Source organism: Ambystoma mexicanum, chromosome 5p (assembly GCF_040938575.1).
Source record: "Ambystoma mexicanum isolate Mex_15411 chromosome 5p, UKY_AmexF1_1, whole genome shotgun sequence".
NCBI lineage: Eukaryota > Metazoa > Chordata > Amphibia > Caudata > Ambystomatidae > Ambystoma > Ambystoma mexicanum.
This window is the reverse complement of record NC_090930.1, coordinates 1,018,937,029-1,018,953,862: the sequence shown is the minus strand read 5'-3', so window position 1 is coordinate 1,018,953,862 and position 16,834 is coordinate 1,018,937,029. Positions and strand designations below refer to the sequence as shown.

At 43.6% G+C, this 16,834-nt stretch overlaps 1 protein-coding gene across 1 annotated transcript in view; it reads left to right on the top strand.

Moving 5' to 3' along the window:
- LOC138480617 (collagen alpha-1(XXI) chain-like) overlaps nt 1–16,834 on the top strand; it is a 703,399-nt gene that overhangs the window by 644,992 nt on the left and 41,573 nt on the right. Inside the window, exons 26-28 of the mRNA XM_069612315.1 lie at nt 942–1,088; nt 3,659–3,713; nt 7,271–7,459. Of these exons, the coding sequence (XP_069468416.1) occupies nt 942–1,088; nt 3,659–3,713; nt 7,271–7,459 (391 nt within the window). The remainder of the gene's footprint in view (nt 1–941; nt 1,089–3,658; nt 3,714–7,270; nt 7,460–16,834) is intronic.

Genomic DNA, 16,834 nt, shown 5'->3' with positions numbered 1-16,834 from the left:
TGATTAAGCCTTTGTAAGCACTTTTAAAAAGTGTATGGAGCCACTAAGTTAATATTTAGTATGTACAATATTGCTGTATTGTTTCAAGAACACAAGACAATCCTATGTCTTTTCGATGTAAGTTATTCTCTTTTCTATTTTGTTTGAATGTCTTATGTGCTGATTTGATCTTCTCCAACTTCCTTTTTAACAATTGTGTTATACGACTTACACATCAATTATAATACTAAAAAAGAACCTGATATGTGTCAATCAAAACAATGACCATAACAATATTACAAATAGCATTGGGAGCCTGTTCTTCAAAGTCCTTGTGCCTAAAACCTTCCCCAACCCCACCCGTACACCTCAACCCTGCACCACCCACCGCTTCCCAGGGTTTGCTGTCTGGTTATAGTTTAATACTACTTTGTGAATTCTATTTTACTCTGTACACTTCATCATTATAATATCATCCCTTTAGCCTCACTATAGCCTCACACAATAGTCTAACATTCATTTATTTTCAACCTCATGTTTCAATCTTGAATCTATTAAACCTTGTAAACCACATATTGATGAATTGCGTACGTATATTTTTGAACACTTGTCGCACACCCTTCTTTGAAAATATGTGTACAAACCATTCAACACAGAAAATCTATGCACACTAATTAAAATATTACTTGCATCACACGCATCGACTAACACATATATGCAGGCCAATGAAAACCATTAACAAAAGTGCATAATGAAGGGTATTCAGTCTATTCTACAGATTTATTCTGGGTATTGTTTTCTTATGTAAATTAAAATTCATCGTCTATTAGCAAGTATCCCAAAACATATATGGCAGTTATTTGACTTTGAGTTTTAAATTCTGTTGATTATATTCTGAACAAGACAATCACCTTTTTTGTGAAATGTGCACTTTGTACTTTTAATAATGTTTTGCATTGCAGAGAGGCGATTCTGGAGAGCCTGGGGAGAAGGGGTCGGAGGGGAACAAAGGAGAGACTGGCTTTATCGGTCCAGCGGGGCCACGTGGTTTTCTAGGTGGAGAAGGACCACAAGGAAGACCAGGGTTACCTGGATTTCCTGGAAAGCCTGTATGTATTTCCCATTTCCTGAAGGTTTATTGTGATGCTTAATGACACCTTGATAAGAAATTAGCATCCTTTATAGTAAATCATTTGAATGTGTGTATCGTGTCCAGGACATGGAGAAGCACCCCCACAAGCACCCCAACACCTGATATCATACGTTTTCTCAGCTTGGACATTTTACCAGACCATATAGAAAAAATATGTCTTCACCACATATTTGTGAAGGTTTTATTTGCTATACTAAAGTCATCTTTTAGAATACTTCTGCATGAAAATGTTTGTTCTTTCATATGCAATTAAAGATTACATTGTTTGTGTGGATGGATTAGAGAATATATATTTTCTTTAAACCATTTTACACACATTGTTAAGACATTTTCTATTTTATCATGCATCTATGCCCTAGAGATTTGGTTATTCATTCTGGCATAGGTTTGTCCAGGGCCGATCCCGGTGTCCAGTTAACGTTTCGAAAACAAAAGGATCGAATGCCAAAGGTGAGAGTGAATTTGACCGAAAACAAAAGGATCGAGGGAAAAAAAATCATGTATTTTTTTTTTTTTTTGCTCTAGTTTAGCTTAAAAAAGTGTTTCTACATCAAAAACGGGGGTTTGGTGGGGGACCCCCCCAAAAAATAAAAAAATAAAATGTCGACCCTTTTGTCATTCGACCCTTTTGAGTTGATACTATAACCTATAACCGGTGAACCCCCGTTTGTTGGTAAAATCAAACCCCTACTGGTGCGCTGCTTGCACTGATTCCAGTGCGTCCACTGTCACAGCTTTATGGACTGATCTATCTATCTTTCTATCTATAACCCTTCTTTTTTATGCAGTGGTTTAACGCTAAATAAACTCACCTTACATTTCCTGCCCACCCTTGAATACACGCAAGCATACATGCATACAAACAGAGGGCCTCCTCTCCAGCAGGCCTCCGTCAGCAGCTTCCACTCCATATGCATACAGGACCCAGGAAGCTCTCAAGCAGGGATTGCTTCCTGGTGACCGACATGGGCATTGCAGCCAGAGCACCTCCATCTCGCGGCATATCAGAAAGAATTGATTTCTTTTGCCGTGTGCATGCCACTGTTCGAAGAGTAAAAAAATAAGTAGTGGAACTATGTTTCCCCTACCCAACCTATCCCTCCACCCCGCTCTCCACATACTCACACCCCCAATTCAAACCCCATATCTGGGTCCTTCCTTCCTTCCTTGCCACCACTTCACCCCACACCATTGTGTTTTACAACAGTACTTCAATGCTGACAAAATCACAATGAAAGAAAATGCATTTAAATGCCAACCACTCGTTTGTCATTTGCCCTCCAGCATGCAGCTTTAAGTAGTATCCCCATTCCAGTCCAATCAACCACCATTCGCACCTTTTAAGGGACATGCCCAGGACAATAGCTAACCCGTATACCACCCCCTGCCCTATTACGTTTACACACACTGGGTCTCATTACAAGGTTGCCGGTCTGGTAACAACGGTACCGGTAAGCTTGCAGAAACCGTTGTTATCAGACTGGCAAACTACGAGGTCTGCTCGCGGGTGCCTTTCAGCCCGGCAGGTCTGACCTGCTGGGTGGAACGGCACCCGAGAGCAGACCTATACGGTAGCACCGGCACCGTTAATAACGGTGCCGGTGCTACCGGCCTCCCCATTCTCATTGAGTCCTATGGGACACATATGGGAATGGGGAGTAATTTTTATCGGCACCCGGCGAAGGGGAATTAGCGGGTCCGACGGGGCTAGAACGTCCCGGTACATCCCCATTGCCAGGTGGTGGTACAAAAATGACTCCGGCTGCATTTATCGGCATGGCTACCGCTACCGCCAACCCTGTAATGACCCCAACTGTGTCTGCAGTCTGCAGCAATCCATGGTTAATTATATATGTCCCAGCAGTCTATTACAAATAAAGAAAAGCAGCCCAGAATCGCGAGTTAGAGCAGTGTAGGGGCCCAGCAGGGCTCAGGTTTTAATCCCAAGTAGGGGAGCAGTAATAAAAACAAAGGTGCCTTTCCGTCTGGCACGAACTAAGGGAATAGCATATACTTTGCTTACCGTCCAATTTGTACTGCATAAACACAAGCACATTCAAACACTTTTTAAGCGTACCTTGGTGGCCGAACTTTATTCGACACTGCTGCTTCTTCTGGTCTCCAGTCCTGGGCATGGGTGTCAGGCGGTGTAATGACAGCGAGAAGTGTTGCTTCTCGCGACGGCCGTGCTCTTGGCTGCCTAGCAACCACCTAAAGGTGAAAGGGAAAGAAAGGCTTGCGCTCCACGCTGCCTAAAAAAAGCAAAAATGAAAAAGGCAACTGTAGGAGCTTTTCAGAGCTTGCACCTTTTTCATTTTATTTTTAAGGCAGCATGAGCGGTGTGGCTAAGACTCATTTGCCCCTCCCACTCCCCCCACCCAGGGGATGCAGGGCCCCAGTTACGCCAGTTACTTTAGTGAGAACTGCTTAAATGTAAATTGTATTGTATTGACTAATACGTAAAGTCGCGACAAGTGGAATTCACACCTCCACCTATGTTAATTTTGATTTGCTCTTTTTTTTTAGGGAAAATCGTTAACAGAAGACCACATTATTAAGCTGTGTACCAACATACTGCAGAGTAAGTTTCAGTGCACGTTTCTGCACATGCTCGACTGCCACCGTTGCCATAGAGACCTTGTCGCAAACTCCTTTATGATGTGTGTCCCTTTCATCGTAAGGAATTGCTGACTAAAGAGTGATTGATCCAAGCCTCTCAGTTAATTCAAATACACGTGTCTTGAACTGCTATCCGCTAATTTCTTTTCGCAAATAATTCCAATTATTATTGTGAGATTTGCATATAATTACTTTATATGTTATTTTATGTTAATGGTTCTTATACTGCGCACTGTCGCCATTTGTATGGTTCTTTGGTGCTCTGGCAGATCTGTAAAGCAAGAGGGTAGGGGGATAAGTTTAGTAGGACTGAGCGGGAGAAAAGAGCAAGAGAGCTGTGATGTGATGTTGGCAACTTCAGTTCGGTTGACACTGTTCACTGAGCGTAGGTGTGTTTTCAGTTGGTAGCTGTCATGGGCTGTTGTGCGAGGCTATGTTTGGTTTGTTTTGCTGTTGTTTCGTTGTTGTTCATAGGTAAACGTGCTAGCCCAATCGCTATTTTTCATGCTACAGAAGGCTTTTCTTTCTCATCCAAGGGCTTCCTTCAAGAGGACAAGCCCATGAGCGAGAAATAGCCAACCAGACTAGGCCTTAAGTGAACACAAAAAGTTAAACCACTCGATTTTTCCTTAGGACAATTATCCATGATGTTTCCCAAGGAGATCCCTGTTCATCACCCAAAGGGTAGCACATTGGTTGAGGGCATAGCGCACACCAGAGGTTGGAAGTTTGCGAATCGAGGGAGAGTGGGACTCAACGTAATGAAGACTGAGTGCATGCAAGCAGAGCATTAGCACTTCACTCCTCTTCTTTGCCACAGACCTACCAATTGTGCGGGTCCGAATGCCAAAGGACCAACATCCTTTGGCATTTCTCAATGTGCGGTACTCAAATAAAGTAACAGAGTAAGAGTGACATCTCCAACATCTGACGCAGAAAAGCAAGACACTGGGCTTCATTACAAATCAGGCGGTCCGGAAATGACGGTGGCGGTAAAACCGTCGCCACCGTTGTTTCCGGACCGCCTGATCACAACTACTGCAGGCGGGAGGTGATGTTCCCGCCAGGTCTGACCTGGCGGGTTTAACACCGCCCACCTGCAGGCGGACGAGGAAACACCGGCAGCATCACGAGAGGCTGCCGGTGTTTCAATGATCCCCATTCCCATTGAGTCACATAGGACTCAATGGGAATGGGGATTAACACCATTCCGCCTCCATGATTCCCGGAAAACCGGGGTTGTAATGCCCCGGTAATTCTGGGAATCACGGAGGCGGAATGGTAATACGAGTCCGGCGGTAACCAGACGGTTTTACTGCCTCGGTATCTGCCGGAATCGTAATGAGGCCCACTGACTCTTGAAGCAATGACTCAGTATTGGAGATGAAGAAGTTCTCTGCAATCCTACATTAGAATCAGAGTCGGAAGAAACAGATATTCACCTAGACATCAAATGGCTATCCCGGGGAGTGTCGGCCTTGCAAAGAGTGGCATAACCAAATATAGGCGATTAAAACATTTTTTTTTATCAGAAATCTGAGGTTTAGCCCATCCTGTGCCATTAGACCATAACTATATGGCATAAGAAAGTGTGTGTTGGCCTTAGGACACATATATAGATTCTAATTATGATGAGATAGCCTCTGCTGTATGACCCACGGGCCGCAGCGGCTTCTGCAAATATTTAATTGTTTCTATGTGATCATTTTACTTTTTGTAGGTCGCCAGCACAAAAATATAATTTTTTTTTGGCTGATTTTGGGCAGCCTACAAAAAGCGCAAACCCACATTGCCTCACTCCCCACCTCCCCATCCGCACCCTCCCCGACGGGATTTGTTTAAAATCAGCGGGTTTCATCCCCCGAACCGTCCTCCCTCAGCACCCACCACCCCCCACACCCTCGAAAATAAACAAACACACACAAAAACAGGCAACACACACACAAATGCAACACATACCCATTCTCTGTTGTGGCCGCTTCCGGGTCCTGGCGTGCCTGTCAGCCCCTGCACCTACTCGTGTGACTCGCTGGGGCTGACGGTTCGATTTAGAAAGACTGCTCTGTGTGGTCACACACTAAATCGTTTTTTTGTTTTTGAAAAAAGGTCTATTGACCTAATTAAGTCCCATGTAGAGTGATACCACTCAACGCTTTTCGCTGCAAAGGTAAAAGGAATACAACGACAGGGGTAGACGTTTCATGAGAGGAGATGCCCAGACAACTCCCCTGCAACTGAGAGATGGGACCCCTAACCAAGTATACATGTGTTTCTGACCTCTCGCCTTGTAAGCAGCATGTATCTGTTTACCTGTGGCTCAGGCTTCTCACTAAAGCTGGATACTTCTCCTGTATGAAGATTGCAATTCCTGCTAAATTCACACTTTGAGATTCTCATTAACTGGAAGTGTAAAAGTGAGAGTACTGGGAGATATATGCTCACTGTCAATGTGAAAACTGGGTGCTTAATGGGAGTGTCAAGCTTTCTGGGAATATATAACTGGGTGCTTACTGGAAATGTTAAACTCTGAGCTTACTGGGAATGTCATAATGCTGTCTGTAGTGGGAATGTAAAACTTTGGGCTTACTTGGAATGTCAAATTGTCACCTCATTGGATCATAGGTACTGCATTTTTCCAGAAGGTCTGGAAAGCTTTGTTTCCATGTAATGTGTCCCAAGCTGCATCGACATGTGTGTCCATATGCTCTATGGATCATAGATGCATGCGTTGTGTCTTTTCAGTATCAGAGGGATGAGAAGTTTTTTCTGCAATGGCAGCTTGCGCTCTAGAATGTGTGTGGCTAATTTGGGAGCTTTGGGCTTGTGTAAACGGGCAGTTTACTGGGAATGTCAAACTGAGAGCTTAATGGCAATCTCTGACTGCAGTCATAGTGGTAATGTCAAGCTTACTGGGAGCGGAGTGGAAATGACAAGCTTACTGGGAATGTCACACTAGAAACGTACTGGAAATGTCAAACTGGAGATTACTGGGGATGACCTTTTGCATCATGCCACGGATTATTATGAGTTAAAATAACATAGCATGATATAATATATAACGTCACATATCATTGCTGCCATGCAATGTCATTTCATAATATGTTTTGTCATTTCAAAGGGAACCTCAACTCACATTTCTATTGAGTGCATGAGTGAATGAGCGAGTGAGTGATTCAGTTTCTGAATTATATATTTGGGTAGTGCCTCTGCAAGACAGGCTACCTCTAGATCAGATTTAAAATCTCCATACGACTGGCCTGTAGTGCAGATGCCATGAGTGATTCTGGACAGGATTCCTTTGTCTCTGGCCAGAGGGAAAGAACCTCTGGCTCCTGCAGTGGCTAGATTAGCTAGACTCAGGCCTCAGGCCTCTAACATATACATGTGGCTGGCATGGACTTGGTAGCTGGGCTCTAACCTGAGGATTATTTTGGATAGCCTTGAAACAGATTTGATTACATCCTGGATGAGTCAGGAAGCAAGGAGGTTTTGACAGCACTACCATTTTTCTTTTTACAGGTCAGCTTCCATCCTTCCTCCAGAACCTAAAGACCGGCTGTCAGACATGCGAGGCAAAGCAAGGTGTGCCCGGAACCCCAGGACTTCAAGGAAGACAGGGCGACAGAGGGCTACCAGGGTACCCAGGAAGACCAGGGAGACAGGGCTATCCTGGCCTGCAAGGGATGCAGGGAGCTCAAGGACTAACAGGTAGCATCACATGTGCAGTATGTTTGCTAACATGATGTAGACAGTGGTACGTGTGCAGTAGGACGTGGCCAACAGCATCCTTCAAGAGTACCAGAACATCTCTGATATATCTTTGAGAAGATGCTTTTTGCACTAATTCATTGAGTTGCTGTGATTATTTCTACATGTGTACTAATTATTAAAACACCCGCACTATCCAGAATTATTGAGAAATAAGCCCCCATGAGTGTGACCATTTCATATGTGAACACAGACATCATTCTGCGAGTTATAGTCCTCCTACACCCTACATGTCTTGATGCTGTCTGGCTGGGGGCAGTATTGCTTTAATACACAAGGGCATGAATGATAATAAAACATGCATGAGATCCTGGCATCACGCGTATTCCTTATAAAAAACAGTCATATTAGCCATCAATGTGCCTTCCCTCTTCGACCAGATGTTTACTTAAGAATCTTTAGGTTCCCACAAACCTGCGCTGAGATTTTGATACTAAATCGACAAGACTCCACCACTATATAATATCCTGCAAAGATGTGGCTACTTGCACTACTGGACAATGTAACATTGCATGTGTGAGTGCAGCCCCACGGATCAAGAAATATACCCAATAAAGTACCCACATCTGTCAGTTTTTAAACAGTAAGAGGCGGATTCCAAAAACCTGTCCTAGGAGTAAATGCTCCTTACTGCTCGGAAAAAAAAGAGTAACTTACAATGGCACAAGTTATTCCAAAGCACAAAATGATGGTGACCTTTCTATGGGCGCAAATTCCATGTCCTGCAAGAAGCGGTGCAAATTGCACGCATATAACTGATACACACAAAGCAGTCAATCCATTGGAATAGGTGTGTCAAGGAGTGTGCCAGTGAATGTGTGGGTGTGTCAGTGGTAAAGAGGTACACACCCACAAAGGTGTAGCTTAGAAAACTTTCACAAAATACACTTAAATGTTGTTGCGTGTAAATGTCTTATGAGAACTGTGAAAGCGAAAAGGTAACCATTCAAATTAGTGGGATCTGTGGAGAAAGTAAAAATATACCCAAAAAAATATTTTGCAGTAGGCGAAAAAAATATTGTCGGATTAATTAGCGAATAACACCTTGGGCCCGATTCGTGGAATATTTGGCCCGGTTCAAAGTGACTTTGCACTGCCGACACAAACCCTGATTCATGGAACTGTGCCAAGTGTATTTTTGCAGAACAAAATGAACGTTGCACTGACTTTGCACTTCAGAAATACACTTTGCACAGTTCCATGAATCAGGGTTTGTGTCGGCAGTGCAAAGTCAGTTTTCAGCAGTGCAAAGTCACTTCGACCCGTGCCAAAAATTCCATGACTCGGGCCCCTTGGTGTTCCACCTGTGACTGCAGCAGTGCAACTTGTGCCACCACAATGTGTGCTGGCAAGACACCTACTAAAACAGGCATACCAGGCTCTCTCGTTTGTGACTTGGGCACACAACACACGATTTCCGTTTTCTGCTGTGAGTCAAGTGCACCTAAATTCACTTCTAATGTTTGTGAACCCCCCTCAAATTAGAGCAATGAACAGATGATGGCATAATGTATGCCAGCAGAATCTTTTACCCGAAAACAGGATTCTTTTGTGCTCATTTTGTATGGGGGGTGCAACGTTAATGGAAGGCTTTATGCCTTCCTTTAACGTAACCCCCCATTTTCTTTCATTTGTATGTGGCAGAGGAAGGGCAGAACACAACTTGCGCTTCCGACGCCTTTCTTCCACTGCGCCATTCAAATGCTCCAGCATTTGTGCCGGCATGGATTTTAATGCCGGCACAAATGCTGGAGATCCCGAGAGACGTCATTTAGGGGTCGCCTGGGGTCTCACCTGCGACCCCTGAAGTCCCCCTTGCGACCCCTGTGGTCTCCCTTGCTACCCCTAAAAAATATATATATATTTTTTTTTTTCTTTTTCTTTTTTTAGATAGAAGCTCCTGGGCTGGGGCCAGCATCACGTGGCTCTTTGTTTCTGGAATGGCTGGCATTCTTGTTCAGGCTTCTTAAAATAAAAACAGGGGGTTCCACAAGTGTACCACTTTGAGCCATGACCCTAGAATAGGGATAACAAATAATTTTTCTTTCTGGAATTCTATACAATAATTGCTAGACTCATTAAAGGGTTTATTTCAGGCACACTTCAGGGGGTGAGTCACTGATTTAGTCTGTTCTTAACCACCTCAAATTCACAATGCAGACAAAAACTTCCAAAAAGCATTTTTAGTAGAATAAGCATCAATTCTGGACTATGCATTTTGCTTTTTCGCACATTGCAGTTATAGCATGTTTTTTTATGATGTTGTCTCTGTTATGATCATCACAATACATTCCATCTCTGTGTCCTAAAAGCGTGTGTACAGTGGCTCTTGATTTCATTGTGCCTTGTTGTAATTTGTCTATCTATCTGCATGGCACGCTGTTCAGGATGTTTGTTTTCATGTTTGAGGTAACGAGTGCCCAGAGTACGGGATGCCAGGTGAGGCCAACCCCTGAAGTCTGAAAAGTAGATCCACGCAGGCTTGACATTTGGCCAACTTTGCACCACACCTGCAAATGAACTGGCCTGCTGTTAAATCTGTTACCAGTTTAATGGTATCCACTACAGAGTGTAATTTGCTTTCTGACTTTTAGAACATTCACATGTAATTGCACATTTTACTATAGCCGGTAAGATAGCTATAGCCGGTAAGATAGCTCAGTGGTTTTAGCGCTCACTGCAGCGATTAGTGTGTGATCAGCAGGTTGCAGGTTTCAATCCCGGCAAGGCCAACTAAGCCTTTCATCGGTTGGGTGATATTGTATGTATATTTGCTCTATATAAAGCTTAAGTAAGCCTAAGTGCTATATAATAACACATCATTTTCATTTGGCCTTGGACGTCTGCTTGCATTCACAGTAATTTGGTAACATGAGCCTATAGACACTGATATTACTGATACATATGGTGATTCATTCTTGTTTGTAATGTATATTACATTACAGTGATATCTTAACCATATTTTTCGTAGTGTACTTAGGAACACTGCTATGCAATGCCACTTATTTTGTTGTCAAAGGGTGAAAGGAGGTTGTGTTCCATCACTTCCTGTGATGTCACTTCGGGGTGGGGTCAAATGACATCACTTCCTGTGATGTCATCAGAGGTCAAGGGTTATGTGATGTAATTTCCGCTACCCCTGGCATTTTGGTGAAATGACATCCCTGAAGATCCCTGTGTGGTAGCCAGCTTTATGCACCATCATAAAGCAGGCAGAGCCTTTAGGGATCCATTGTAAATGGTTCCTGCCAGGCAGTGTTTACAATTACACTTAAACCCCTCAGGCAGGTTTTAATTGCAATTGTGAACACTGCTCACCATGCGTGCATAGCAAGCAGCACTCACAATTAAAAGTAAACTATGCCTGGCATGCGAGCATGCCAGTCAGAGTATATTCACTTTGCACTGCAGAGTGCAGAAGTGCAGGGCAACAGGTAACGTACACTTGTACGCCGCCTGCTGCACTCCGCCATGCAAATGACGAGAACTTGGCGGCGGTGAGCCGCCTACGTGTATGTCAACACGTAACAGCTCCCCGCCGCCAAATTGTGAATTGGAAGAACATGAACTCCTTGTGATTTGGCCTCCTGTTGTTTTCTTCCCTTCTTCCACAAACATGTTCCCAGACTTACACTTTTTTACTTGTCAGTGGCATTTATCTCCGTGGAAAAGCAACCGTCTAAGTCCACTGTATGGGGCCCTATGGTAGCGCATCCCCTTCACATTTGCCAAGAAAACCTTTGGCTCAGTTTACAGGGGGCACCTGAATCCGTGCATCCTAGACGCTCAGGTAGCCCTTTTTAACCCCGTTGCACAATTGCAAAAATAGGCGTCTTTTCTGCACATTTCAAGGCCCAGAAAACAAGCTTTCCCTTGTGCCTTGTCATAAAGAAATAGGGGGACGCACCATACCTTTGAGTGTAATTACTGACTCTTTCATGCAATTATTTTCAAGCGGGCCAGCAGGAGCGTGAACTGTTGTTTTCCCTCTTGCAAATGTAGATAGAAATTTGTTTTTCTTTTTTAAACATTTCACAATGAAAGGACCTTTAGGGGACCATCACTGAGAAATCCACTCCCAGCACTCACGTGGGTGCTGGGAGGCTGTCATACCTTAATGGTTGGAGTGTGCTCTCGGCAGTAATGTATGCAAGGGGGCTGGGCACTGCATCCTTTGCCCTGGGTCACAGCCCCATTGAAATTGACATTTCATCTTTGTGAATAAAGGGACTTGTCATTTTTTATGAAAATTGGGCATTTAATTCATCACATGCGCTACTTTCATATACCTGATTGTCCGTGTCACCTATCATTTTTAGGTATATAGCGCGCCATACTTTTATCTTTTTTTCACAATACATGATCTTGAAAAAAATTATTATAAACTTGTAGAGGAGGTCCCAGACGTGGCCTGCATCCCTGCCCCTCATTTCAAGTTGCTAGTAAAGTACTCGCCAAGGTATGTGACGTATGAGGAGCAGCTGAACCAACAGATAGCTGTAGTAGGCCTCTGCCCTGTATACATTAAAAGAGCTGTACCTGTTGAAGCGCCCGTGACCAGACAACCCTGGGCAGCAAGTTACCCCAACAGACAGCCATACCAGCCGCTGATACGAAATGATGAGTATTTGCAGCCTGTCCATGAGGAGGCACAAAGAGCTCTGATGGAAGGCAAATGTTGATGAAACGAGGGCCCGGACAGACTAACGCACGATAAAAGGCAACACGTAAGTGCGAAGAGTCATGAAAACAGGTACAAGAGACACAAAAGATGATACGATGTTGAAATATAAAAGAAGCATAGCTGAGAACCAAGATGGAAGAATCGAATCAGCTGTGTGTAAATAAGCTTGGAACGCAAGAAGCTAAGTAATCGATACTGCGTGCAATGCTCAGTAGAAGAATAGAGCGGCAATCGCCAACTATATATCTACCTCAACATGGCACAATGTGCACGTGCAACTCCATTTTGTAAAAGCAGAAGTACGCCCAGGCGGTTAAGACCTGACTGGCCGGGTTTCGTATCCAAGCCCAAGCCAGGGGAAAGAGCAGAATCGAAACTTAACAGAGGATGGCTCAGGCCTGGGAACTCGAGGTCAACCCAAGAAGGGGAGGTGAGCTTCAGCTAAGGAGAATCGAAACTTCAAAGCATATCAGCCTGCCACGCGAAGGTCAAGCTAAGGAGGCCTAGGGAGGTGGCGGAGCTACATGGAGAATTAAGTACACGAAGAGCTGGAAACTGAAGCAGATTCATGGTGAACCAACATGTGACCAGCCAGGCGCGAAGATGTACCACCGCCTGATGTCATCCAGAACCCGAGGATGCCATAACTTTTCCTGATAAGAGACTACAGTTTCGAGGCTGTCCTTAGCCAACTAATTGATACATCGCCTTAAAACACTGATTGATGGAAAGGAGGCAGGGTGAATCCTGGAGCACTAGGCACCTGGGTGTCCGTTCTGCATGCTGCTAATTAAATTGGAGATTTATGTTTAGGGGTGTAACTTGCCCAATCACAATGGACCATGTAATCTAGGGTTCCTATAGACACTGTAACCAATAGGACGTCGTACTTATAGTGACGTCAATCACGTGTGATGTAGAGGGATGGGTGTAGATGCCCACCTGATAAGAGTTACCCAATCCGAATGCTCTGTTGTCATATACAGATATAGCACCTATACTTAAGTTACCTTTTCTGACCAATTATATGGCATGATGATTTTTTATAGAATTAGACGTCAATGATGATGAGTTTTGCCTATAAAAACGACTGTTTGACTGAAGTTCGAGGAAGTCGGAGCGAGACAGGTGAATGCGATGCTGCTGATTTCCAGTTATTGATGTACTTGTCATTAAACTGACTTCCCTTTGCCAACTTATTGAGTCCTCATTATTGAACCGTGCCGGAGTATGTGAATCCTGCACCCTGTCCTCACATGGTGCAGCTATCTTGTATTACAAGTTCCAGAGGGTGAGTACTGACCAATGGGCCCGTCAGTAACTTCCTCTCCTCTAGAACAAACTGCTTTCTGAATTCCTGTGTTCACTCCATGCTTCTTCTCTGCTTCAAAGGTTTATTCGTACTGGTTTATTCAAACCTTATACAACAAAAACAATAAAAAGTACAAAATATCATAAAAGAAATTTCAAAACCATATCACAATTAATTTGTATTTGTATTTGTATTTTATTTATTTGTATTGCGCGTCGGTGCCCTGAGGCAGCTGAGCGCATATCTTACATAGTATAGGTTCACATTGTACAGCAGAGTGAATCAAGAGATCACAGTTAAAATGCAGACCGTATTAATTTGGATTCAGAGGATTATCCACCATTTTTAAAGAATTTAGGAATGATGCAGCAACAATTAATAAAGACGTTGAATGTCCATCTAATAACAAACCAAAAAGACATTTCATTTAAGTAGATTACATCACAAGCACATCTTGTCCTTTATCTTGGTGAAAGGTGCAATATATAGAGAGATGCTTCAATGACTCGTCATCATGATGACAAAACCTACATAAATTACTTATACATCTTCCTAATGAAGAGGATCAATCGCCTGTGTATGAATTAACTTAAACGGTCTTCTCAAGAAGGTCCTCACTACACGTCCTTGTGGACACTTAAGAATGTAAACTGTGAGGCTTCCTCTTCCTTTATTTTCAAGGCAGAAATCACTAAACCATTGAAATGAGCTTCTTTTATCAAAGGTTTCACACCAGTCTAGATCCAGTAGTTTCTTTTTTTGCAGCTGTAAGATTTGTCACTAACAGAGCTAGACTAATGCTTCATTTGGAAAGTGCCTCACCACAGTTCCATCTCTTTACCAATTAGGGCATGTAAAGAAATAGGTGTCCCCATAATGATTTTCCTATAAAAAGACATTACTGTGCATAGCAGAATACTTTTTGTGGATGCTAAACCAAATTCATACCTCACAATAACAGATGGAAAACAATTAGGTAAGCTTAAGCCCTTTCGCCATATTCTGCCTTCCAATTTAGAAAAATCAAAGGCTTCTGAAAAAAAAACAGGTCTGAAAACCATTAAAAAAATTATAAAAGGAGACGAATGGGACTACATATAATGATCATTCTCAGGATACATCCACTTGTGCATTTTCTTCTGTCTCTTTGATAGGGGATTCACTCCTGACCACATATATACTCTAAACAAGCCTTTTCTGTCACTACCCACGTCTCTCCAATGCCATTAGCAGCATCTATAAGATCTGTCATTTTCTGACCCAGATTTCTCCAACAATGGCCATTCCCTCACTCTTATCTGTTTCAGTTATTGTACCCTCTGTTCTGTCCCTACCTTTCCCAGGGATAGTCTCCTCGCCCCCACCCATTCTGATTTCCACCTTCCTAGTTCGTCTCATATTTTTTTTCTTTCACACTGGCTCCTTGGCCCACCATTTTCTTTTGCATTCACTTGTAAATCCTCATCCTTGTTCTAAACTCTATCAACAATCTCAGCCATTGACATCTTTCAACTCTTATATGGCTCTACTTGACTTCATGGGCAATGGTGTCTTTGCAAACACTTTTTTTTCGTTTCTACTCCTCAATGTGCCTCTTGATGTCTCATTCTCTCTCCCTGTACCACTGCAAAGGGGCTCATTTGCATGTAATGTCAGGGCCTTCCCAATCTTTCTAACCAGAAATGGGACAAAAATACTCCTGCCCACCAAAAACAAAATTAGCACACATTTAAGGATCGCAATTTGTGATTTCGCACAACAAGCTGTTTGGGTGAGTGGGTGGGAGAGTGTTTGAAGAGATTACTGGGAAATAGTAAATTTTGTGGCATTTCGGTCAGTTACAACGGCTAAATCTACCAGCTACGCAGTGCGTCAAGTCATTTCTGTGTTCCACAATGGCAAAGAAAACTGGCTCCCAATGGCATTTTGGTCTGGTCCTTTGAGCAGTGTCTATTGCCGCTGTGGGCCAGTTAGAGCCATTCTTGGAGCCTCTACTCACTCCCCTGCCCAGTCTGGCTTTCCTGTATTTCCAATCCCTCCCAAAATACTAAAGTCCTTCCTATATGTCACCAGCCTAAATCTGGCGCACTGCTGCTTGTCGGATAGCTCAAGCACAAGGCCCTCATCTTGAAAACAGGCAGATACCATGCAACATGAGTTCAATGCCCTGGTCAGTCTGACTCTGCTCTTAAATCACCCAAAGTCAATACATTGAGTACCATGACTTTGTAATAATAGTGATACTGGTTATTGCCGCTTAAAAGCTGATCTTCATAATGTGCTATATCAATCACCAAAATGTAATTTAAGCAATAAGCCCCGAGGAGGGACATTACTGCTTCAGGTAATGCCCCGGGCCCATACTAGCACAGGTCCCTGGGCATTACCTGTAGCGGTAATGCCTCCACAACGAGGGGCTTATTGCTATAAGTACCCAGCCCGTTGGACCGGGGTACTGATAGAATCTTTTCGGAAGTTGTGAAATGCCAAATAAAGAAAAGATGTCCACCATGGACTCGCCGGAAACACTACTGTTCCCGGTGCACAACCAGAAAAGAGAAGGTAAGTGGGACAGGAGGGGGAGGGAGTGAGATCTGTGGCAACAGAGGGTTGCGGATGCGGGGGTGCACTTAGCTTTTTCCCCTACGGGAGAGATGGCGGACTCCTGCCTTATGGAGTCACGGAGTGGCAAGATTACGGTATGGTAATGCCCCTGCTCCAAGCCTCTCATTGGCTGGGAGGACAAAGTCATGCCCCCACTAGCTACTAATTTTATTTAGTATCCTCTTATCTTCCATATATATATATATATATATATATATATATATATATATATAGTACACAGCCACGATAGGAAGAGCACTTTTTGGGTGGTTTATAACTTCGCTCTCCCTGGACGGATCCTCACCAAACTTTGCAAAAAAAAAGTACATGGCCCACTCTGAATTTTTTTGCAAAGTTTAGTTTGGTGAGGTTTGGTCCAGGGGGGGGCAAAGTTATAGGGGGTCCCAAAATGTATTTTTTCCCATAGACTGAATGGGGAAAAAACTTTGTGCATGCCTACAGCCCAAACCGCTGGATGGATTTTCACCAAATTCGTGGCAGGAGCAGCGGCTTGGTCCCGAAAGCGTGCTTTTGTAAATTTGGTGAAAATCCGTCCAGTAGTTTTTTAAAAAAAATGCGCGGACAGGAAACCGATTGACTGATCAGCTCACGTCATGTCCGCGGACATGTGACGTGTTCGTTGATTGGATGGTGAAGAGCGTGAAGTGCGTCAGATTGTTCCGATGCACCCGCCATCTTCGATCTGCCGACAGCA